We start from the raw sequence: 24,025 nt of genomic DNA on the forward strand, positions 1-24,025 counted from the left end.
TTTTTGTTTGTTTGTTTGTTTGTTTGTTTTTTCCCCTGATGGATAGCTTTACCAGGACACTAAGTCATTTTGTATGTTGGATTATAAGAAACCTCCATCTCCTTGACTAAGAAGCAATGTATTTTTGTGTTAAGACTCTAGTGGCTTTACTTCATTCATATGTACAGAAAGCAGTGATTAGAGAAACAGAAGTGTCTTTAAAGATTATAAATACCAAGGTACTGAAATTGCTGCATAGTGTGAGACATAGGTGCATAGGTTTGTGTTTTATTGCTTTGATGCACAATATGGCACCATAATAATTCATTAAACATGGTAGTATGGAGCCTTAACAATGAATTCACTTCTTTTCTTTTGCTGGACACACTGAAAGAAAATACTGAAGTCTTCTGAAAGATTACCCATGACTATATCATACAGAATGTGATATTTAAAATTAGTTTCTGATTAATTCTTGCAGTTATTACTGCACTTGTTACAAAACAGAATTAAGCCTTCGATCAAAGCCAGCTTTTTGCATTCCCTTGAATAGTCAGTGGTGCTAATACGGTGTAAACTGACAGGATTTGGCGCTGGCATTCAAGCACAAGCTACTCTTTTACAACAACCGCTTCTGTTTCCTCATTTTCCTTGTGCGCAATAAATCTTTCTGGTCATTTCATACTACCCTCCCAAATGTTGTTACAATATGTTGTTAAAATGGGCCAAGTACAATGCTTCAGTTTCTTTTTGTAGTGCAAGGATTTAGCAGTCAAATATGGAAACACAGATGCAGCTTTTAAAATACTTGGTAGTGCTTACATAAAGATACAGAAACATCTGAAAAAATGTTTATTTTTTCTAAACATTATTCCAATTAGTTTATGTTTTTTTGTTGGGGAAAATAGTATTGATCATAAAAATGAAATGCTGGTTGGATATTCTTAGGCTTCTGTAATAGAATATTTCTTTCAGGATGAAATGTGGGAATCATGAGCTTGATTTTCCTGCTGCTGAAACCAGTGGCTGAACGCCCAATTGCCTTCAATTGAAGCAGGATTGAGTCTTCTGTTTTGCAGAAGGATATCTTGAACAGTCAATAATCCTTAATCTCTGGTTTAAAGCACTTCCATTTGGTAAAGTTTTAGTTCTGCTTCAAGCCTGGAGCCATTTGGCTGAAATTGTATTTGATGTATTTTCTGGAAATCTGTTTTCTGAGTCTGCTTAGGAGTCTGTTGCTGTATTCTCAAGTAGAAAAGAACATATTTATTGCAGCCCCATCTCTAGATTGTTTCCCTAAAATGTTTGAAAACAAAAGAAGTATATGTGATGAGATGCTGTTTCTGTGAAGTGGGCTTTATGTGAAATGTGTTCCTTTAGTGCAATCAGGTGTGTTTGAGACAGAACTATAAAAGGCACAAAATTCTTGGAAAATAATATTTTGAGCATTTGATGATGGCAACATGTATTATTACCTCATAAAAATAGTGTGTGTTTCTTAGCTTGGGAGCTGAGCTCTGAGAAGTTGTTAAAGGCTTGCTATTTAACTTGGGTACAGTGACATAAAAAGTGAACCTAGAACCTTTTTGGAGGTTCACCTGTCTAAACAATAAATTGGCCATTGACTCTTTTAAAAAATGTAATAAAAAGAAAAAATGTTATGAAATTCCAGGTATTCATCATTACTTGGTTTTCCTCTTCAGGGTTTCACTGCAACCAAGAGGAAACACGTCTATTTTTTGGGAAATAATAGTTTGGAAATCTCATAAGTCAGACAGTTATAAGTAGATGATTAAGTATCATGGCATTTGCAGAAAAATCATGATATGGGAATACTGTATACATCCAGGAGTGCTTTACAAAACCTGAAGGGCCTTTACCTCAAAAAAATGCATATGTTTGGGGCTTGATTTAAGTGCTGATTGTGAAATAGTTTTCTGTTAATTTCAACTAAAGGTCTTACAGTATGTTCCAGGGCAGAATTTACCTCAGCAAGTTCAGACTGAAATAAGTGATAACAAAAAAATTATTGAGAAAGTGGTAAATAATTGCAAGGAGTATTATTCCAGGAAATAAAATATGGGCTAAGTCCTGAACTCTTTGCTGGAGCTTTGCACGGGTAAAATGCTGTTGAAATGAAGGCTCTCTTCTAGCCCTTCCTTCTAACCTTTCTGCTTTGCCTTTCTCTTTCATGGACTGTGTCCGAGTATCAACATAGATATGGGGACTAGGGTGATAGTCTACCTGACCTATCACCCAGCCCCCTAAAGACATGGTAGAAAAACTAATGTAAAATTCTGCTTCTGCTTTTCACATAATTCCTGGAAAAAGATCACTGTAAAGTTGTTGAAGTACTTGTCTTGTACCTCTGTGCAAAAATGACGGGAACAGGGCTGATGGAATTACTAACAGAAACCTTTCGCACAGCTTTGGTTCTACCAGAGACCTGAGACATGGAGCAGAACAAAAAGAAGTTAAGGAGTTAGTGAGTTCTCTTGTTCCACCATCTACTGTTCTTATAACTAAAGGAAGTATCAACTTCTGGGCTTTTCAGTAGATATTCATCTTCCATATAGGTTTTTTTAGATTCTTTTCTTTTTTTTTCTTTTCTTTTCTTTTTTTTTTTTTTTTTGGTCATTGTTTCATAGCAACAGAACACCTTTGGCATAAATAGAGATGATAGCATTTCCAGGTGATGTTAAGGCTGAAATTCTTTCTAGTGTTTATGTTAAACCTGGATGGTACTTAGGCACCTATTTTTGCATCAAATAACTAACTCTCAATTCACGAATGGTCTCTGCTCTGTCTGCCCAAAGACCTCATGCCTTTCAATTCTTTGGTAGTACTTGGTGTTTCAAGTCTTGCAAAGTTGACCTACTAGCTTGTGTTTTCAGAGAGAAACCTCTAAGGCTTTTTCAGAGTTGCAGTTTCTTTACAGTGCCTCTGCTGTGGTGTTCTGGGAAGCATGATGAGAATTGACATTTTTGATGTCTGTGATTTTCCCTCTTTGCCTATTAAAGATTTAATACTGTTTACCTGCTTGTTCACTATCTGTCCCATAAGAACATTTATGTCTATCCTATAACAATGTGCTGAAGGCTATTCTGTTCAACAAAATTTAGTATATTGCCAGTTTGGATTAAAAATAGAAATAATTTCAGAAATGTGTGTGCATGTGTCTCATTTTTGTTGGCAGTACCGTGGGAAGCTTGAGGTCCCACCTCATGTTAGAGTTTTGTCTTGTTTGTCATCTCTCTCCTGTTAAGTCAAAGTGAACTGAATAGCTTCTCTGAGTTCTCAAAAAATAAAAAATCGTGGGATTGACAGGGTTTCTTTCAATCAATGGACCTTGAAATGATGAACTTTTCTAAGTAACATTATTGTTCTTCTATATCCTCTTGTGCATGAGGAGCTGTAATTATGATACAAATGATGAATGTGTCAGACTGCAGTATCTGGCAGTCTTCTGGAAAGATGGCTGTTTATTTAGACCTGTGAAAGAGGCACCAGCCTTTTGTACTTTGTAACTGCAGCAAAAAGTAAAGCAGAAGATAAAGTTGTTTTGGGCACAGAGCTTTCTCTGTACATCACAGCCTTCCACCATCCTCACTGTAGATGAAGGCAACTTTTCATGGCAGTGCTGCCTGGCTTTATAGATCTTAGCTATTCCAAGGCAAGATCAGTGGACAGATACTGTCTGCAACCCAGATAATTTGGCTGTGGTGGCAGTTACCGCTTCTCCTTTTGGCGCTATACTGTTTCAAATGTCTGTTCCCTTGATATCTCCAAATGTCTCACTTTCGTCTTCATACTCGTGTTGATGAAAACTGGAGTCCTGATCTTGCCATATGAAATCAATACATGAAATAGATACGTAGCTGTGACTACTGGCCAGTGTCTTATAAGCATCTTGGATGTGCTTTCAGAAGTAATGTAAAGGAGGCAGTAGCAATGCGCATGTGAAACACATCAGCAGAGTATGTCTTGTGGGCAAAGGGGAGGGGAGGGAAAGGGAAGGGATCATCCTTGGAGAAGCAAATGAACAAGATAATCTGCCTAGCAGACTACTGTAATTTAGTGACTGAGGGCTCTTAATAGGATAAGGGCAGAAAGGAGTACAGGTATGGGATATTGACAGCAATCTCAAAAGGTTTTATTTTCATGGAGCGTGGGTCAGTGAAGCACTTTGCAAAGAATGCAGAAGACTTGGAGCAAGAGAACTGGCTGGTGAGAAGGAGTAGCACAAAGATATAGGAAATGAAGCTGGAATTATTTCATTGAAAAAGGGGAGCAGAAGGGATGGCATGTGGAGGGAAACATTTTCAGCTAAGAAAAATGCCCATTACCTTTCACTGTATTTCTGTTTATCCAGCTGTAACATGTTCTAAGCCAGAACTGTACTTTCATCTCTGTTTGGAAGGTCTCTTGCATGATTTTGTATGCTACAGAAAGCAGTAGATACAATACAGTAGATTATTATTACCTACAGAATAATGGTCTAGTTTTGAAGTAACGCATAATTTTTTTCTTTTGCCTGCAAAGATTCTTCCACTAAAATCAACGATTTTTGCACATGTAAAAAGTCCATGTGAGTTTTTTGTTAAGTTTACTAAATCTTCAGCAATGAAAAAATTCTTTTGTTGTTTGTTTATTATTTGCTTATCCAGGCCTTGCTCTAATGGTGAGTTGTTTACCTTACAGTTGGTGTTTGCAAACAGGAGATGCTCCAGAAGAAGAATGCTGTTTTGGTGGATGGGGTCATCCTAAATGGTCCAATAATGGACTCTAAAGCAGGAGAGAAGTTTATGGAAGAGGCCTGTAAGATTATAATGGAAGAAGTTATCCAGAAAGCTGATGATGTAACAGAAAAGGTAAAGCAATAAGGTGTTGTTGGAGATTTGTAATGGAGATAATGAACAATAAATCAATTTTTTTTATAAGCTATATTTTATTGCACTTCAAGTAGCCTCAAAATTGCTTCTAGTCTATGCCTGGCTCTGAAATAAAACGACAGCCTTAGAAATGAAAAAAGAATATATTATAAAACCTTTCAATAATATAATTAGCACACATATCTGCCAGAAAGTAATGAGGTTTTTTTTATCTCAGAGTGGAGTGGTCATCTTCTGTGAGATCACAAATGGCTGTAGTGATTTTTCTTTTTTGAGGTGGGGGTGAGTTATTGTTTGCTCCTCAGGGGCAATGGTGTTGGAGAAGAAGAAACAGTGAAATTTGTACCACTTCAAAAGGACAACATTATGAAAGTGCTCTGGGTTTTGTAGAACCCTGCTTAAGGGGCTGTATGGGAAGAGGACCTGCAAATAAACCATCCTTGCCTTTGGGCATGTACTGGTTGCTCCCACCCTTTGGTAGCACAGCATCTGAAAATGCTGTGATTACAAATCCTTAGCTAAAGGATAGAACTTAAGCTGCAGGCCTCTATCTGTTCTGCCTTCCAGCGTTCTCCATTCTCATTTTTATGGTTAAGCAATGCCTGGGACACAATAAAACCAGCATCCCATGAGACCAGTTTCCCATATATATATGTTCTGGTGGTGTGCTGCCCTGCAAAGGGAAGTTTTGTGAAAGCACAAAAGTGCTGAATGTGGTTCTTACCTTGTACTTTTACAACCTCTTCCTCCTGACAAACCTGTTCACTGATGGTGTCTGCCCCCTCCCCATCACTAGGTCTGTGAATGGCAAGCCCCCGAAACTCTTAAGCAGATTCTTGACCTGGAAATGAGGGACACTGGAGAATGTCATCAGAAACTCCTGCAACTCTGCCGAGATGTTATACAATACAGCGTCAAAACCAGTAGGAATGTGATTTCTAGTGGGGTTATTTTGTATTCTAACTTTGGAAGACAGGATAATGTTTACAAAGCTCAGTTCACCTTTCAGAGAACTGAGGGTGTGAATGTTTGTTTGCTGCTTGCCTATACAAGTATGCAAACACTTGGTCATGTTTCTGTTGTTTGACTGAATGCTGGTCACCATAGGTTTGACTAAAATGTGTAATAATGGCAAGCCTATAAAAAACTAATTACTGTGATGCCATTGGCATTAATGGTAGATTTTGTCATTTTAAAGTCTTATGAAAGTCACCTTAGACAAGTATGATATAACAGTCTGGCAAAATAGGCAGGAGAAGGGCCTTTGTATGTCATTTCCTGCTGTTTGAGTGATGATATTTGTATTTGCCATCACTGCCCTTGTATGTTCTTAGTGATGATTACCTTCCATTTATTACTGTTCTTTTTGAGCAATAGTCTTGTAGGATGTTCATTTGCTGATAGGCAGTAATTCCTGATCCAGACCCTATGAGAAGAGAGATTGCAGTGTTTCAGAGACAGTATGCCACATCTCTGCAGGATTACTCCTCTACAGAACCTTTAGTTCTCTCTCTAACTTTTCTGTAGCACGCGTAGGATAATTCAATCTTAGCAAAAAGGAACAAACAACATCTGTTTAGGAAACAGGATTTCATATGTGTTATGGCTTAAGCTATCTTTTAGAAAGGGAGAAGAACATTTGATACAGTTAGTTGTGCCTTTCCATGTTATAGTCCCTGCTCCAGTCACTGTTGCTACAAAGTAAAACGGTAAAATAATTTTGAGAGTGAACTCTTGCCTTTGAAAACCATAGAAGAGAAGCACTACTGATCTGCAGAAGGAATGCACTAATAATATACAGATATAAGTACTGAGATACTGGAAAATGTTCTGTTTATCTCCCTTCCCCAAATTGCCTTTGGATTATAATTTGTTGCACTATGTTACCTTAGAAAGGATGTTGTATATAAAAGTACGTTGTGCAAATAGTCTTTAATATAAGCAGAGACATTTATTGAGGCCCCAGATATAATATAAAGGGAGCCATACAGTTTACTTGGTTTTGCATGTAAAAGTAGTATGCTGTGGATTAAAATTTAGGTGGTGATCCCACTGTTGAACTGACTTGTCTCTGTAGTCAGCAATAGTATAAAATTATGTCATAATTAGTTATATCTCAGCGTTTCAAGCCAGGTAAACAAATTCTCTTAACTTCTCATTTTAAGGGTGCAGTAAATTTTCCCAAGCTGTTATGTTCCTTCTCTCTCCCTGTATAAAAGACTTTAGTGGGAGCACAGGCACAGCTGCCTGGAATCAGCAGGTTCCTACATTGTACTGCTTACCAAAATTTGGCTGAGTATGCATAGTGACCTCTCAAAACCACTGTTTAAAGCAACTACGTACACTCAGTTGTCAGTCCCTTTTTTTTTGATTTTTAAAACTTGGGAATGACTCACATTCATTCTGTGTACCACTTGCATCTCTCAAGACTCGTTTTGAGGTTTGAACGTTCTTATTAAATTTGCTTTCAAAGGATTGTCTAACCTAAGAAAAGGACAATGAATCCAGAGAATACTGAGAGAATGGGATGAATTGTGGGTTGCAGTGATTGCCATTCAACTCATAGGGACTGTGATGTATTCTCTTTTCTTGTATATCCTGTCACTTGCTTTTCATCTGTATTTTCAGGTCACCCAAGATTTTTCAATCAGCTCTACGCTGGAATAGATTATTACTCGTTAGTGGCTCGTTTTATTACAGAAGCACTAAACCCAAGTGTGTAAGTGTGGTTTTTTTGTCCTCTTGATGATGAATTACCATGATTTTTGGAACAACAGCTTTTTTTGCTTCCTTGCTTCTAATTTCTGTTTTCAGTATTACAGAAGAGATAGGAATTTTGCAAGACTTGGGGAGAGAAAAGTCTGATTCACATTGAATTAATAGCTCACCAGAAGGTTGACTAATCTGATGGGGCCTTTTTTCATTGTTTGTGAGTTGGGGTTTCAGAGGAGAGTTTTTCTTTTCCCAGTGCTTTTAAACGTAGATTTTTATCTTACTTAGTACATAGAAATGAATTAATCAGACTTAGTTGTTCATATCCTTTGAGACATTCTGCACAGAGTTGAATGCAAATGGTTACCTGTCTACTGTTTACTTGCAAATGTAAAGCTGAAATTTAAGCATGTGACCTACATTAAGAGCAATCTCTGATGTATTACTTTGAGAGTGGAAGTGTCAATGTGATGCTGTCAGGAACAAAGCAATTGCTCTACTGGGTCAGATGCATAATGTTTTTACTTTAGAGTTCTACTGCTGCTGGTGGTCAGCTGCTGGTAGATTAAAGAGAGGTGCAAGAAGCCTTTATCTAGTTTTAGCAGTACTCTTTGGCATGAGTTCTGTAGTTTTAATACCAATGGTGATGCTTTTCTTTTTGTTCAGATATACGTACGAAGTATCCCCTGTGTTTCTTTTGGTGGAAGAAGCAGTCATCAAGAAAATGATTGAGTTCATAGGCTGGGAAGAAGGTGATGGTATATTTAATCCAGGTAAGAACAGTTCAGACCTCAAACTGAGTCACTGTAAACCACCCAATACCATTAACTCTATGAACATTGGAGTAATATAAAATATTTGAAAATGCATGCACAAGTCTTGTGATATGCCAACAGAGCTATTTAATGTAGGCTTATCGTATGTGTTTCTAGTAATAACTTGGTGTAATAATTTGGTGATTCTGATCAGTAAATGAATGAAACCAGTTCTACATTAAATATAATTATATGGAAATTAATTGTTCGTAACTGATGTCCTTCTTGAGGACTTCTTGAGCTTAACTCCTTGGAGTTTTTGAAATTTTATTAAATGTAATGGTAAAGCCAAACAGATATTTCTTAAGTTGCTTGATAAGCCATGGTTTTCGAATGTTCTATAAGGCAGTGTTCCAGCCCACTGTATTGAATCAATGAAGCAGAGTGGTGATACTTCACAGATTATTCAGATAACAAATTATTAGGCTATATGTGAAGATTTTCTATCTATTTTGGAGGGAAGAAGAGGAACAAAATGAGTAAATGAATTTAAACTCCCCTCCAAAACCAAACTAAAGTCAGTAATTCTAACCTAGACATGAGTAGTAGGAAAATAAATAAACTAAAATCCCTTAGACTTTTTAAAATACATTAATGATATGGAATTTCTTTCACATCAAGTTTGATGTGTATTCTTAGTAGAAGCCTTGCTTTTATAGCAGAATTTCTTGCTTAAAACAGTGGGCTACTGTCAACAGATCAATTAACTGTACTTCTTGGTGCTAATGTTACGTAAGCGTTTTTATTATTATTTTTTTTTTTAACTTTAAGTGAATAAAACCCATCCAGATCTTACCTTGCAGATCTTCCCGTTTCCACTCACTGTTGTTTTTTTCTAATGGTTTTCTCCCCATAGTACTCTGAGGCCTGGTTGCCCAAGAGATCTCTGGGCTCTGTATAGTGCAGCCACAGGTGAGCTCTGTGCAGACACCTAAACTCACATTGCTTCAATATAGATGGGAAGGACTGCTTGAACACAGCTCTTACTTCTCAGGAAATATAAAAAAAAAAATTCAAATATGCTTTGTTTTCATGTGTGCTGCAGAGCCCAGAGTTCATTTTCTGTCTGTAGCCTTGACGGGAGGAAATAAATTGTGATGGATGTGTAACTAGGCTAACTGTATGGTTTGTTTTTTCCCTAATAGGTCAAGTACTTAGGATAGGTGCTAGGACTGCGCCTAATGTGATATTTGTATGTCTCTTTCTGTAGGTGGCTCTGTTTCTAATATGTATGCTATGAACTTAGCAAGATACAAATTTTGTCCTGAGATAAAGGAAAAAGGGCTTTCAGGCCTGCCAAGACTAGTCCTGTTCACTTCAGAAGAGGTAAAAACAAAATTGAAAAAAAGTTTTTTGAACTTTTTCCACAGCTGCAAAATTATATCATTTGCATATCTGATGGAGCACTGGTACAGTGATTTTTACGTCAGTTTATGATGTGAAATACTGGAACTAGGTGGAGAAGTCTGATAGTAAATTTTCTTGCAAAAGCTTCCTTGCTTTCAGAAAACACACACAGATGTTCCTGCTTTGAAAATTGCTGATATAAGAATAGGTTGTACATGGGGCAAACCTGAAGCAGAAGGCTTGCGGTGTGTTGTGGAGGTCTGCAGCATTTGATTTCCCACAACATAAAGTCTAGCAGGAAGTGTAGGTAAGTTTTGGATGTCAAAGGTTTTTTTCTGCGTGTTTTAATTTGTACTAAACTGAGCACTTGTGGACCTGTGAGGTGGCTCTCTGCAGCTCCCACTCTGCCCTGTGTCTGAATACATACTGGTTGTGGTACAGAACCAAACTGCCATATGCCTCTTAAAAAAACAACCCTGAACCTTTAGACAGTTCTTTAAACGATTGAAAATATGTGGCTAGTTTTAAAGTTTTTGAATAATATCTGTCCAAAGTGCCAGTGGGAAACTGAGTTACATTCATACATTTATTCTGAAGGTAGTTTTTGTGGCTTTTTTCTTTTCCCTGTCCCTTCAGTTTTAAGAGTTTATTGTTTGATTAGTGCAGAGTTGTTATTAATTCTGACTCCACTATATAAAGGCCCCAGTGGAAGCAAGAACCTTGTTGTATTAGAAAACATCTACTTAATGGAATAATTTTAGCTCAGAAGTTTATACTGCAAACAGTTTGCAGTGTAAATAGACAAGAGGCTTATTTTGGAGAAGCCGGAGGGATGAAGGCGTTGCGTAAGTTGTCCAAGACAGCACATATATTTTGGAACTGAGTCCTAATGTCCTAAATAAAGGTGGTTTGTTTGGGCATTTTCCCCAAGCAAAATACATTTAGGTTTGTTTTGTTTCTTTCTGAAAAGTGTGTCTAAGAAGTGACGTGCCAGTTCATACTTAATCCACAATGTCACATCTTCAAAATAGTTAAGGAGGTAAAAATGAGGTTGAAGTAAGTTCCATTACTGCTTTTGAAGTGAAGCACGTAGATTTTTTATTAATAAGTAATGTTTTATTTCATTGCAAGGTTTAAATAAAATGTATATTCTTGTACTCAAAATAAGCAAACATTTAATTTCATGTCAGATTTTAATTGGCCCCCAGAGTAAATTTATTTTTATGCCTTTGCTTCAACAGAAAGACCAATACCACAAAATATATAGCTGATGAGCAAAAATAAATTGGTAAATTATTTGCAAGGCCATGATTTTGATCTCTAATACTTTTCTTGATTCACAAAACCACATTGTCTTCAGTACTCAGTAATCGCTTGCTGTAAAACAGATGCTTTCAGTAGTTAGATTTTGTGACTATTTTCTAAGTGTTTATTTATGGTTATGAGGGAAGAGGTGGGCATATTCATACATATTTATTTTGAATCCACCTGTACTGAGTCCAAGGTACATGGCCTTTTGGAAACTTTTCAGATATGTCATATTCAGAATATATGTAACAAATGGTCCTCACTGTAGATAAATACATAACTGTTTGTGTCATACAATATTATGAGGTTTTTTTTAATTTAGCATTTTACGCCTTTGAATCGTGGAATCATTTAGGTTTGAAAAGACCTCTAAGATCATCAAGTCCAACCTTTGACTGATTACCCCCATTCTACTAGACCATGGCACTAAATAACACACCCAGTTGTTTCTTGAACACCTCCAGGGTGACTCTACCACCTCCCTGGGCAGACCATTCCAATGCTTAACAACCCTTTCATTGGAGAAATTCTCCCTGATGTCCAACCTGAACCTCTCCTGGCACAGCTTCAGGCTCTGTCCTCTTGTCCTGTCGCTGGCTGCCTGGGAGAAGAGGCAAATCCTCACCTTGCTACAACCTCCTTTCAGGTAGTTGCAGAGAGCAATAAGGTCTCTCCTGGACTTCCTATTTTCCAGGCTGAACAATGCCAGCACCCTTAGCCATTCCTTACTCTCCAGAGTCCATAAACTTATTCTCCAGATCCTTTATCAACTTCTTTGCTCTTCCCTGGACATGGTCCAGCACCTCATTGACTTTCTTGTAGTGAGGGGACCAGGACACAGGATTCAAGGTGTGGCCTGACCAGTGCCAAGTATAGGGGGACAATCACTGCCCTGGTCCTGCTGGCCATGCTATTTCTGGCACAAGCCAGGATGCCATTGTCCTTCTTGCCGCCTGGGCACACTGGGCACGCTGCTGGCTCATGTTCACCTGCCTGTTGACCAGCACCCCCAGGTCCTTTTCCACTGGGCAGCTTTCCAGTCATTCTTCCCCAGGCCTATAGCACTGCATACTATTGTTGTGACCCAAATGCAGGACCCTGCACTTGGACTTGTTGAACCTCACACCTTTGGCCTTAGCCCTTTGATCCAGCCTGTCCAGATCCCTCTGCAGAGCTTTCCTACCCTCCAGCAGATCAATCTCCCACCTAAATTAATGCTGTCTGTGAACTTACTGAGGATACACTCAATTTCATCATCCAAACATCCTTTGTTTTTGTTGTGTTGTGTGTGTGTGTTTGTTGTTGTTGTTGTTTTGTTTTAAATGAAGAGGTACCTGGAGAAGCAAATTGTTTAAAAAACAAATCCTGGAGAAGTTAACAACCTGTGTTTATCTTACTCATGAATCAGGCAGCAGCACTGGCATGGAGAAGTCTTGAGACTTTAATGAACTGAGTATTGATAAGGAGTCAAAACACATGGCTACTCAAGGCCCTCCTGTCATTTTAGGGCTTGGCTACAATGCTGTGTTCAAATGAAATGATTTTTGCCTTGAGATGCCAAGTCCCAAAGTTTCAGTTTGGCATTCCATGGATTGAAAGAGTTGCCATGCTGCAGAGCACAGGAAGGCACAGATTTGTCAATGACTCGGTTTTACGTGATATGGGGCTATAAATTTTTTTGTATGCTCTTGGATAACATGAAGATGTATGTTTAATGCATGGCCCACCCAAGGTCCTCATATGCTCTGTTTGGCCTTCAAGGATAAAAAGGCTCCTTGTTCCTGCAAGTAAAATGCTTAGCTGCTTAAAATGGTGGTGATACACAGTGAATGCTATCTATGCTGCTACTGTGGAGTTCGTTTGCTGGACCATTACAGAGTGATTCTTCTTGAGACAGTAGCTGTTGAAGAGTAATTGTTATATCCCACTTTCTTGTGGCATGATTTTTGGCTCTGTAGGAGCTGAATACAGTTGTAGTTAGAGATATCAGCCCACCTTTTTCCCACTTTTTGCTGTTTGAGTCCCATCTGAACTTTTATTCTGACACAAATATGTATTGCATTGATATGAAAGGTAGAAATCTGCTAAATTTGAGGTAACTGAGGGTAGAAAAGGATGTGTAAACAACTGAAATGTGCATGCTGATATGAGCAGTTTTTTAGATGCAATGAAACTTCTAAATTCCTCCCCAGTGCAACTTGATCATGAAAGTAATAAAGTGAGAGAACACAACATTAACTCATCATGTTGTCCCCTGTTGAAATTAAAACAGACAAAAATGAGTAATAAAACAATCTCATAATAATGTAATTGCTTTATGCAATCATGTTTCTAGGAAACTTTTCAAAATCAAGAAAATACAAATTTATCTTTTGTTTTAATGAGCACAGGACGGAAAGTTCCTTGTCTTTGCAAACATTATTAGGAAACAAAAACTGCATCCTAGTATAGGTAAATAGTACAACAGCACATCTTAAAACCACTGTTCCAATTTGATCTTGTGATCAAAGGTTTTAATTTCTTACTGCAAATGGCTACAGATTTAATAACTTTTCCCAAGAAACAAAACTACAATAGCCATGGCAAGAGTTACCTGAGTTCACCCTTTGTCTGGATATTTCTTTCTCCTTTTTTTTTTTTTCTATGAACAAGTGAATTAGTTGACACTGTTGTGACTGGAGCCACTAAATGTTGTCTGGTATGTTTTTTTTCTTAAAATGATGCACTGCAATTTAGCTTAATGGTTTCTAGTAATGATGGTGGGAGAGGGGAGAAATTCTTACATGTTTTCAATCAATATAACTGAAAGACTACTTTTTTCATCAAAGAAAGTATGGTAGTATGAGTCTTGTTCCTTTTCTGTCCTACTGAAGGACAAAATTTTCCATGAGGTGCAGAAATACTTTTTCTAGAAAAAAAATAATGTATCTTGCAGCCTGTTTTATTTTGGTGTTCCCTTCGTACTTCTCTTTTCCTCTGCTTTTTGGTATAATCTTTGAGGTGCTCAAGTGTTTTATCTTTCTCCCATGCTCCCACACCATTTTTTATAATAAAATACATGATTTAGTGATTGTCTGCTTACTAGTATGCTGAATTTGCAGGTCTACTGCTTTCTCAATTTGGAGCAATTTGATTATTCTTGGTGATTCATCCTTTCATTTGAATGTCATGGATAGAAATCAGCAATGGAGATAACTTGTATTTTAAGTGATTCACTAATCAGTCAAAAATATCTCCAAACTTCTACTAAACAACACACAACCACTTACAATCGTTATTACCATTATTGATGTAATTTGATGTAATGTAAGACTAATTATCCAGCTATGTACATTATTATTCTTGTAACAGTCTAAATGAATGAGTCTTAAAAGCTTTTTGGATGTGTCATGTTACAAAATTAAGCTTTCTTAAAACTACTTTCTAGTATCAGGTGCTTTTATTTAAAAGGTGGGTGATGGTGGGGGAAATGTTTTTGTCGAAAAGAAAGACAGCCCTTTGAGATCATCTATCTCATCAAAATAAGCATGACAGGCTTTATTACTCTTAATATATTCATGCCCCCACATTAAAATGTTGTACATTTTTCATAATTATGTTCTGCAGTAACTGCATTTGTGTGAACTCTCTTGAAGACAATGGAATTAATTAACCACCTGGCTTCACCTCCTGTATGAGAAGTAACAATTCTAGACATCTTCACGGTTGCTGCAGTACACATTATTTTAACTCTTCAGTAATAATGTGTAAGAGAGCCAACTTTATTCTTTCTAAGAAGGGCAGTGACAATCCAAGAGTTGAATGATCTTTGTTCTGAGAAGAACTTTCTAGTCCTATGGGAGGCTGTGCACTCTCAAAACTGACCCCACTGCTTTGAGTGGGTAGGCATTTGGCATGTGGCAGGTTCGTCAGAGTGGTTTCGACATCTAAATATCTTCAGGTTAAGAAGGTTACTGTATCTTAAATTCCCAGGCTAATTATGAAGATGAATTAAGCAGAGATCAATGTACTCTTATTCTGGCATAAGACAAAATATTCTTGTGCTGGAATAACAGTACTCACAGTAAAGCAGGTCCTTATGGGGGTGAATATTGGAAATGTGGTAAGATACTTCACGAATGTTTGCTCAACACTAAAAAAAACTTGTGAAAAATACGGAGTGGTCTGTAGGCTTGAGTATCCTTCTCACCAAAGTCATTTTACCACATTCTGATTAAATAAACACCCATTTTGAACATCCTCTTTTACACTCACTTCACAGGCTTTGTAGACTGATGCCCTTTATTCAACACTAGGTGAGAAGTGGGCTGCATGAGTCTGCACTAATTCAAAAATGTCTCTATGATGAGACCTAGATAAAATTCTTTGCTAAAATAGTAACTTCACTTTCTGAAAAATGCAGACTGGTCCAGACTGAACCTTTTGCAAAATCCACATTAACTTTTGAAGATGTGCTGAGTTCTGTATCAAGTCTGCTTGCTTTCGTAATGCTTTCACAACACCATGATTTTCAGATCCTTTTGCGGAGATAGGACTTTAAAAGGCTTGTGAGTCCCAGTCATACCACATCTGAAGGCTTTGGTAGGTCTTGGAAAGGCTTTGGGTAGCTCTTTGATGGTGTGAACAAGAGTTGCTGAATTAGGCCAAGGGTCAGTTTATGATAGTATCCTGTCTCTGGCAGTAGCCAGCAACTGAGGATTAGAGAAAACACCAAAAAAGTTACAAGAATAAAGTGATAGGGGTTTTAGATATATCATAACACACATCTTTGCTTTTCATTGCTTTTAGGCTTTTGAGTTGAATAGCCTTTAGAACTTTCTTCTCATGCCTTTCCTAACTCTTACAGTCATTCATGCTTTTGACTCAGGTCTAGCAAAACCTTTTGAAACAATTAATAATTCTTCCCTGATGACACTTCAAAATTTCTACTTTTCATTCTAATGCAGAACCAGCTTTAAAAAAACTTTGTATGTAATAGAGCTTCTTAGTTTTTTTAAGTCCACATTTTAAACATGGCACACATGGGGTTTTTTTTTGCCTTATTTCCCCCAGTTTTCAGTGTATGTTTTTGTTAAATACAAGATGGACTTTGTGATATATAGTTCATCCGTTTGATTTTTGTGTTAGAATATGCTGTTTTCATGGCTGTTAGGTGCAGTTGAATTAATTTTAGTGTCACTGTTCCCTATGTAGGAATTCCCTATGAGGAATTTATTTCTTTTGTTTTAATTGTATATATACTTTTTTTCTCCCCATGTTTTTCACTTACAGTGTCATTACTCCATGAAGAAAGCAGCCTCCTTTCTGGGTATCGGTACAGAGAATGTTTACTTCATCAGAACAGATGAAAGGTAAGAAAGCAAGAGCCATGACTGTGATCTCTGAGCCTTTGTAAAATGCAGTAGTGCTGTACATAACAACCTATTTGAATGTAACTGAAAAAGTTTTAAATCTGTGTCCCTTAGAGGTAAGATGATACCTGAGGAACTGGAGAAACAAGTCCAGCGGGCCAGGAAAGAGGTGAGAGGGGGAGAGAGAGCATGAAGGAGAGAGGAATGTATGCAGACTGTGTGCTTGTGTCTGAGTGAAAGGAAGGAAAACTAAGAGCGAGCAAAATCTTAAAAATAGGGCAGTTAATGTAACAATGGCTTTCTTACAGGAGGAATTTCTGCCACAAACTTGTATAACAAGTCAAGGCTTATGGGTTCTACACCCTTAGAAGGGGGGAAAATTCCACAGGGTGTTTACTGCTAATGAAAGTCCTGAGTAAATGCTGCTCTTCAGTATTTAGCACATTTCTTACAGGATTTCTTTTGCCCTCAATCCTTTTTTTTTTTTTTTTTTTTTTAAATGGATGCAATATTTGTTTTCCTAAAAAGGTTTTTCAGGTGATTACAGCAGCTATTCCTCTATCCTCTGCAGTAAGCAAGAACTGTAAGGTGTCTTAGTCTCTAGAATCATCATACAAGCTACAAATGGTAAATTCAGTCCTTTCTATTACTGTAGCAAGAGTACAGAGATGTACCTCTTTTTCCTTAGGGACCTTGCCATGTAGGAAATCAAAGGCCAGCATTTAGAAAGGTACTGATGTGTATATTTGGGCAGTAGCATACATTCCTATAATCTGTAAGACAGTGTTTAACTATAGTCAACATAATTTATTTTAGAGGGCTTGGAGGACTGAATGTGAATTCCAAGAGCATCTTCTTTTGGCTTGGTTAGCTCACCTTAATTTTCATTCCTAGTTTGTGTATCAGAACAGTAGGATTCAGAGCTCAGCCATGACCTGTGAATGCAAAGTAATTAGTGGAATGTCAGTGGCATAGATAATACCTTCCATTGAATCCTATCTTGGGAAACCTACTTTTGTGGCTGGTGGAAAAGCCAAGGTAGTGCTGTCCTGTCATGGACTGGCATGGCCACAGCAGCTTTCACTAAGATCTGATTTAGATAAATTTTCTGCCTGGCAGTCATCTCTGAGTTTCATGCTAGATAGAATAGCTGTTGATACATAATGGCCCTAATGACCTAAGAAACTCTCTTGCTTCCCTCTCTCTGTACTTTGCATTATCTGAGGAAGACAACCTGTACTTACTCAGTTGAGAAGACGGGGGAAAAAATGGCTGAAATAAAATGGAGCAAGAGGAAGCAGGCTCATAGGAGAATGAACTCCTTGCTCTTGTAAAAACAGAATTCTTGTTTGTTCATGTACTACTAAATGTAGTGGTTATTTGAAAGAAATCATCTTGCATTTACGATTTTTTAAAAAAGGTCAATCTCAGTATGGTGCTCTGCAATTGAAAAACAAATGTTCTATATTGAAATGCTCTGCTTACAGGAAAACACGATTTCACTTGCATTTTAATGGAAGTTACAGGTGTATTGGAAGGTTTTCATTTCATCAGAGCTTCAGTAAGTGTGTCTGTCCTTGATAAAGTGCTACTTTACAACTTTTACAGAAGGACACTTCAGTGAATTGCAGTAAATATTCTAATGACTCTAGACAAGAGAGGATGTATTTGCTAGTGACAAAACCACAAAATGATTGCTGAATATGAATAGCAAGAGTCTTAGAGCTCTTTTTAGAGATTTAGTCAGGAAGATTTGTTACACTCTATTGTCAATAATAATAAAAATTGAGTTCTCTTCTTCAAGGAAAATGTGCAATGGTAAAAATTACTGGAATTCAAAGAGATCTTAGACTTGTCCCCATATTCAGTCATGCTATCAACTTGCTGCTTGAGGACCTCTGACTTTGATGTAGCTCTGGGAGAAAACTGGTGGGAGCATTAAGAGAAACTAGATGCATCAGATACACCTTTGCCTCACTTGCAAGTGTTTCGTACTTAAGCTTCAGGCTGGCTTGTAAATTTGACTATTGCAGTAGCTTGTACTAGGAATAAATGACCAAGACGTGAATTGTAGGCTGGTAATTCTTTGTTAATGTATGGGATTAATTTAAATTCTTTGCAGTGTTACTTGTCACTGCTTTAGTAATTTGTAAAGAAATTTTAAAATACAAATAACTCATAATTAAGTACCAATCTAATAGTCTTCTACACTGTAAAGAAGTATAAAACTGTCAGAGTGCAAATGTGAATCAAGCCTATCTGTCTCTGTAGATGTTTGAAAGTGGCAACACTTTTTTTTTCTTCAAAAAAATTTTTTTCAAAAAAACTTTTTTTTTTTTTAAAAAAAAAAAAAAGAGAGAGAGACCAGATTTCAGTTGAGGGAAGATATATGAAAGACTTGTGTAGAGTTTGATTTTTTTTCAGCTGATGTCTGTTTTCACTAAGCCACATTGAGTTACATGAGCAGACAGCCTTACATCATCTGAAAGATTTAATTCACTGCAAATGAGCTTCAGTGATTCCAGACAGCAACTTCAGTGTCTCTTACCAATAACTGTGTTGTCCTGCTGTAGGCCAGATGCTGAAACGTGCAGACCAGTTCCTTCAGCAGGGATTTGTACCCTCAATTTCAAGGGGTTGTTACAGACTCCACCAGTTCTTCTCATTGTTTCAGTTTCTGCTCCTAAGTAGGCACAGCTACACAGATCTGCAAGGGTATGTGACCTAGCCTGCTAGGTAATTGCACCCCTGCTATTAGTTGAATGGAAAACAATGAGCAAAACCACTGGAACAAAAATGGATGGCTTACAGTGGTTGCCTGAGACTGCAACCTGATGAAAGTTTTCCTTATCCCAGCTGCCTGACCTTAAAACTGTTTGAGATTTCCAGTGATCTCTCCTAACGTTCAGTTACCATCTTACAGCCCTTCTGTTTTCTAGACAGGAGTAGGAGCAAGGGAATAGCGCTGTGCTGTAGGTCAGGCCTGGGATCAGGCAGCGGTGCCTGCCCCTGTCATGGGATGTGCCAATGCTGCTGAAGGCAAATCGTGTTGTCTGACTGGAGTTTCTTCTTCACCAGGCAGAGAATAGGGGTGTTGTAGAGATAGTGCAGGTGGAAACCCTAGAGGGATGAGCCCTTTCCTTGCATGGGTAGTCTGCTGTCTGAGCTAGTAGCTTTATTTTATCCATCAGAATGACAGCAAATATGCTAGTGAAATGTGAAGACTGAGAAAATGAAAATCAGTGTATAAAGAGAGATGTCAAATATCTGGTGTGTTTTGATTTTGACAAAACTAGCATCTGTCAAAACAGTCTGAAGCTGGTGAAGTATGCCCTGGGATGGTGTTAACTAGAAATGGAAAATTAATTTTCTTTTTTTTTTCAATGGGAAAAACTAAAAAGAGTCAGCACTTTTAAATGCAGTACCTTCTGTTGGGAAACTAAAATGTAGACTGTCACATCTTTGTCCTATATTCCTAGACCTTTTTATACTTTATTCTCTGCAAGTATACTGGAGCCAATGAGCAGTGCAAATGATAATTTCTTTTTTGTTTTGAATTCTGTTGCAGGGGTCAGCACCATTTCTTGTCTGTGCAACAGCAGGCACAACAGTGCTGGGAGCATTTGATCCTCTGGATAAAATTGCTGATATCTGTGAAAAACATGGCCTCTGGCTTCATGTTGATGTGAGTTTGTATACTGCATGGTTTTGTTTAGCACTGCTTTTTCATAATTGCTATTTTGCTTTGACTGTTAATATTTCTTTTTAGAAGTAAGTTGGGTTCTAATAACTTTTCTTTTTAATAGGGACCAGAAGTACATTCTGGCTTGTCTCTGTTATATGTGCTGCAAACCAGAAAATAACTTGGTTTTGACAAACAGTCAAAGCAATTTTTTTATTGTCAGGTTATATTTCAAAATTATTTTGTAATCAATTTCTTCTTGCTACCTCCTAAAAATGCTTGAAGGGTGATTATATACAAGTATAAATTTGAATTATTTCCATGTTTGGTTGGAGAATAGACACATTAGAATTGTGGTGTGCAGTTCATACAGGTTAAAATAAAGATATGTTTCTGGCTCAACCATTCATAAATTATTCTGTTTCATGTTTAAGGTTTGAGTTTCCTTACTTTTTTTTTTTTTTTTTAATTTCTTTGTAATTTTAGGTTTGGATAATAAAATCTATTCATGAATCTTTTTGGAATAATCCTTGAGCCTTTTTATCACCTGAAAGAGTAAATAAAGATAGGTCTTCATCTTTTCTAATTGCAATGCCACAAATCCAGAATTGCTACATTAGGAGTTGTGGAGCAACAAGAAAATCTGAAGCAATGTTAATGAAGATTTTTTTAGACCTGCTTTAAATTTTTTAAATGTTTGTTTAAAGTTGAGTGTGTTTAAAGTAAAATTGGGTATCTAAAGAAAAATCACGTAGGCAGTGATGTGTGTTTCAAATAAATGTCTCACAGACATTGTTAAATAAGGTCACTGTGTGAGTGAGTCAAAAGTGTTTTCTTATTGACTTGGAGGTAAAGACGCAGAATCTATGCCTAGTATTTAAAATGTCTCCAAAGCCCCCTCATGGCTGTGTGCTGCTGAGAACAACCACTCAGATTTTCAGCAGAAGCACAGCACTCACACTGCATGCCAGTCTCTCGTGTGTCTGTGTACAGCTGAGGGAAAGAAGGATGTGTTTGGAATCTGTATTGAACCTTAAGTGAGTTGAACAGATGTGGCTGGACCCATCTCCAATGGCTGTAGGAGCACAATAAGTAGTCTCCCTATAGTTGAACTAAAACTGGGTGGGATAAGCCTGGGCCGTATTCTGAACCATGGACAGTTGATAATGTTTGAAAAGAGTTAACTTTCTTCTTCCAATTTTGCCTCATGTTAAACTAAGGTAAAAATGTCTGTGAACATCTTTAAGTCAATTTTCTCTTTGAAAAATGACTGCAGGTGTCAGATGTTAATGGATTCCCAGTAGAAGGACAAATGTCCAGTAATAAATTGGGTTTATGGTCCAGAAGACCTATCATTCTGTTAAAATGTGATTCGTGTTATGAACCTCTCAGTGGTTCTCAGAAGTTCTATCAGTATTTTTTCTACTTTTCACATTCTATGGAGAGTGGAGTGGATGGCTGTTTCTTTATTTTTTATTAAAAGTTTCTAGCTGTATTAGTAAGACAACAGGATATGGGGAAAGACTGAAAGCTTCCCACATAAGTGATATCAGTCATACATGTGTTTGTGGTAACATACACGTACATGTGTATTGGGGTAAAATGAGCAGACTGTAGTTCATAGTGTGATATTTTTTCACTCAGTACTACTGGAAATGGATTTACTAACATAGTATGTGAACAGGTACAGTGAGACTAAGTTTCTGCTGTTCAGAAAGACTGTACAAGAAACACAGGGAAGAACTGGATTTTTATCTTTGATTTTAAGCAGGCGTACCTCCTTCTAGCCTTATAGGCAAGAATATGATATTTTTGAAAGCTTTGAGAATTTGCAGTCCTCTGGAAGGCTTGGCTTCTTGTTGAGTGATTTACACATTATACAGTCTCAGTTATAAAAAGTGATACTGCCGTTTGGGCCTGCTGTAACTGTGAAGGAAAAAAGGTACAATACAGACAGAACCAAGTCAAGTTCTGTCTAATTAAGGACTTTTCATGTATCATTAATGGGCATCAGGATTGTCTCCTGTAAATGCTCTCATGAGCTGTTACTAAGAATAACCTATATAAATGTCACTAGTGTTATTTCCAGATTTACAATGATTTATCTCATTTCAGAATATTTTCTGATCCCAAAAATTGATGTGTTTGCCTTAGGGAAACTATTTTCATTAAATATGGAATGATAAAGCTGGTGATTCTTAGGGAGGGCAAAAGGGAGAACATCAACATAGAATCAGTGAGCTTCAGGAAGATAAATTTCACAAAGGTCAGAAATAGTAGATAAGCTCTCGCATGGAGATAAAACAGAAGAGGTAAAGGGAGTTACGGAAAATATTATTTAAGAAGATAATACTAGTAAGTCCAAACTGTCCTAGCAGTCAAGCTGTTCAACAGCCTAAGTGCAGAGCTATAACAAGCTTAATTGATTCACATTATAGTATTTATACAAGCATTCCAGTTGCTTATTGTATTCTCATCTACATCTATGATGCCTTTCTTATTAACGTGGTTTTATCATCAATATGCACTCAAGTTCCAGCGCTTATGTATGTCATGTATTGTCTTCACGTGGCTTTAAATACTATATATGAGTATTTCTTCCCTGATGGTCTTTACTTTGACTCCTCTTTTTTTCCCCCCCCTATTAGAGGCCAGTACAGAAAATCAGGTTTGACTTATTAGCCTCTGCTTGGGTAATTAGTTTAATCACACTGTGAACACTCTGATTTCCATCATTCAGCTGAAAGTGATTTGCCTCATATGAAACACAGTAATTTTCTCATGCCTTGTTATCAATTACATTACGTGGGACACAGGTGATAATATTCATGTTTTGACCTACCCTGCATTGCTCTCAGCTGGATTTGTCATCAACAAAACGTGCCAGTCATGTTTGATCCATCTGCCTTCTTTCTGTAGTCTCATGGATGGAGGAGAAGCAGTTAACTTTATCCTGTATTTGCAATATCTAATCAAAAAGCCAGAGAAACATGCCAAGCTGCAGCTCTGGTAGTGAGTGAAAAACTGGTGGGCAAATCATACCCAGAGAACAATTACCAGCGGTTCACTGAAAGGGGAAAATTTTTTTCTAGCAGGATTTTACAAAGGTCTGTCCTAGGTTAGAAGTTATCTGTTATTTTCATTAAATGACTTGGATGAAAAAGAATACACTGACAATCTGAAAATGATATAAAACTGCTGCAAGAGGCAGTGGGAGGACAGGATTAGAAATCAAAGAGATTTTGACTATTTGGAGAAAAAAGTGGAAAAACTAGGCTACAGTTCAATAAAGATAGTATTCTAAGCTGTAATAATCAAGTGCACAAATACAGGCTGGGCATTGTTGGCTAGACAGCAGATATTTAGAAAAAGATCTGGGCTTTGCAGTACTCCACAAATCACTGATATTTTCAAACAAAGTTAAATGTCTTTCTGAATTGAATAAAGAAGATACATAAAATGATTCTTTCTGGTATGTACTCCATCTGCTTTATCAAGATTGTGTCCAAATAAAAAGAAGCATTTCAAGAAGGTTAAGGACCTACAGGAGAAAGATTAGAAAATGAGAAGGCGATGCAGATAAACAGAACCATATCTGGAAATCATGACCAATGAGGAAAGATGGAAAGCACTGATGTTATTTAAACCAGAAAGGACAAAGAGACAATACGTAATAGTCTATAGTTGCTTTAAAAAAGAAAGGAATAATATATTCCCCTGACCACTGGAGGTGTGACTGGAGGTGATACTGTTTAGGTCTGACACTTTAAATTGAAAGCAGTTTGTTACCATTGAACACAAATTAAGTGGCTAAATTGTACAGCCTCCATCATTATAAGTCTTGAAAACCAAAGACAGTGATTTTCAGGTGTCTCAAGTGTCTTCTCATTTGTGGTTTGTTTTTGTGGGTTTTGTTGTTGTTGTTGTTTTTTTTAGGTG

General features: G+C 37.3%; 1 protein-coding gene across 1 annotated transcript in view; it reads left to right on the top strand.

Annotated features, from left to right (window-relative positions):
- GADL1 (glutamate decarboxylase like 1) overlaps window positions 1-24,025 on the top strand; it is an 83,503-nt gene that overhangs the window by 6,489 nt on the left and 52,989 nt on the right. Inside the window, exons 2-9 of the mRNA XM_050322076.1 lie at window positions 4,681-4,850; window positions 5,668-5,794; window positions 7,500-7,590; window positions 8,250-8,356; window positions 9,609-9,724; window positions 16,325-16,404; window positions 16,519-16,573; window positions 19,973-20,089. Of these exons, the coding sequence (XP_050178033.1) occupies window positions 4,681-4,850; window positions 5,668-5,794; window positions 7,500-7,590; window positions 8,250-8,356; window positions 9,609-9,724; window positions 16,325-16,404; window positions 16,519-16,573; window positions 19,973-20,089 (863 nt within the window). The remainder of the gene's footprint in view (window positions 1-4,680; window positions 4,851-5,667; window positions 5,795-7,499; window positions 7,591-8,249; window positions 8,357-9,608; window positions 9,725-16,324; window positions 16,405-16,518; window positions 16,574-19,972; window positions 20,090-24,025) is intronic.

Source organism: Myiozetetes cayanensis, unplaced genomic scaffold (genome assembly GCF_022539395.1).
Source record: "Myiozetetes cayanensis isolate MyiCay16 unplaced genomic scaffold, myiCay2020 scf1, whole genome shotgun sequence".
Taxonomy (NCBI): Eukaryota; Metazoa; Chordata; class Aves; order Passeriformes; family Tyrannidae; genus Myiozetetes; species Myiozetetes cayanensis.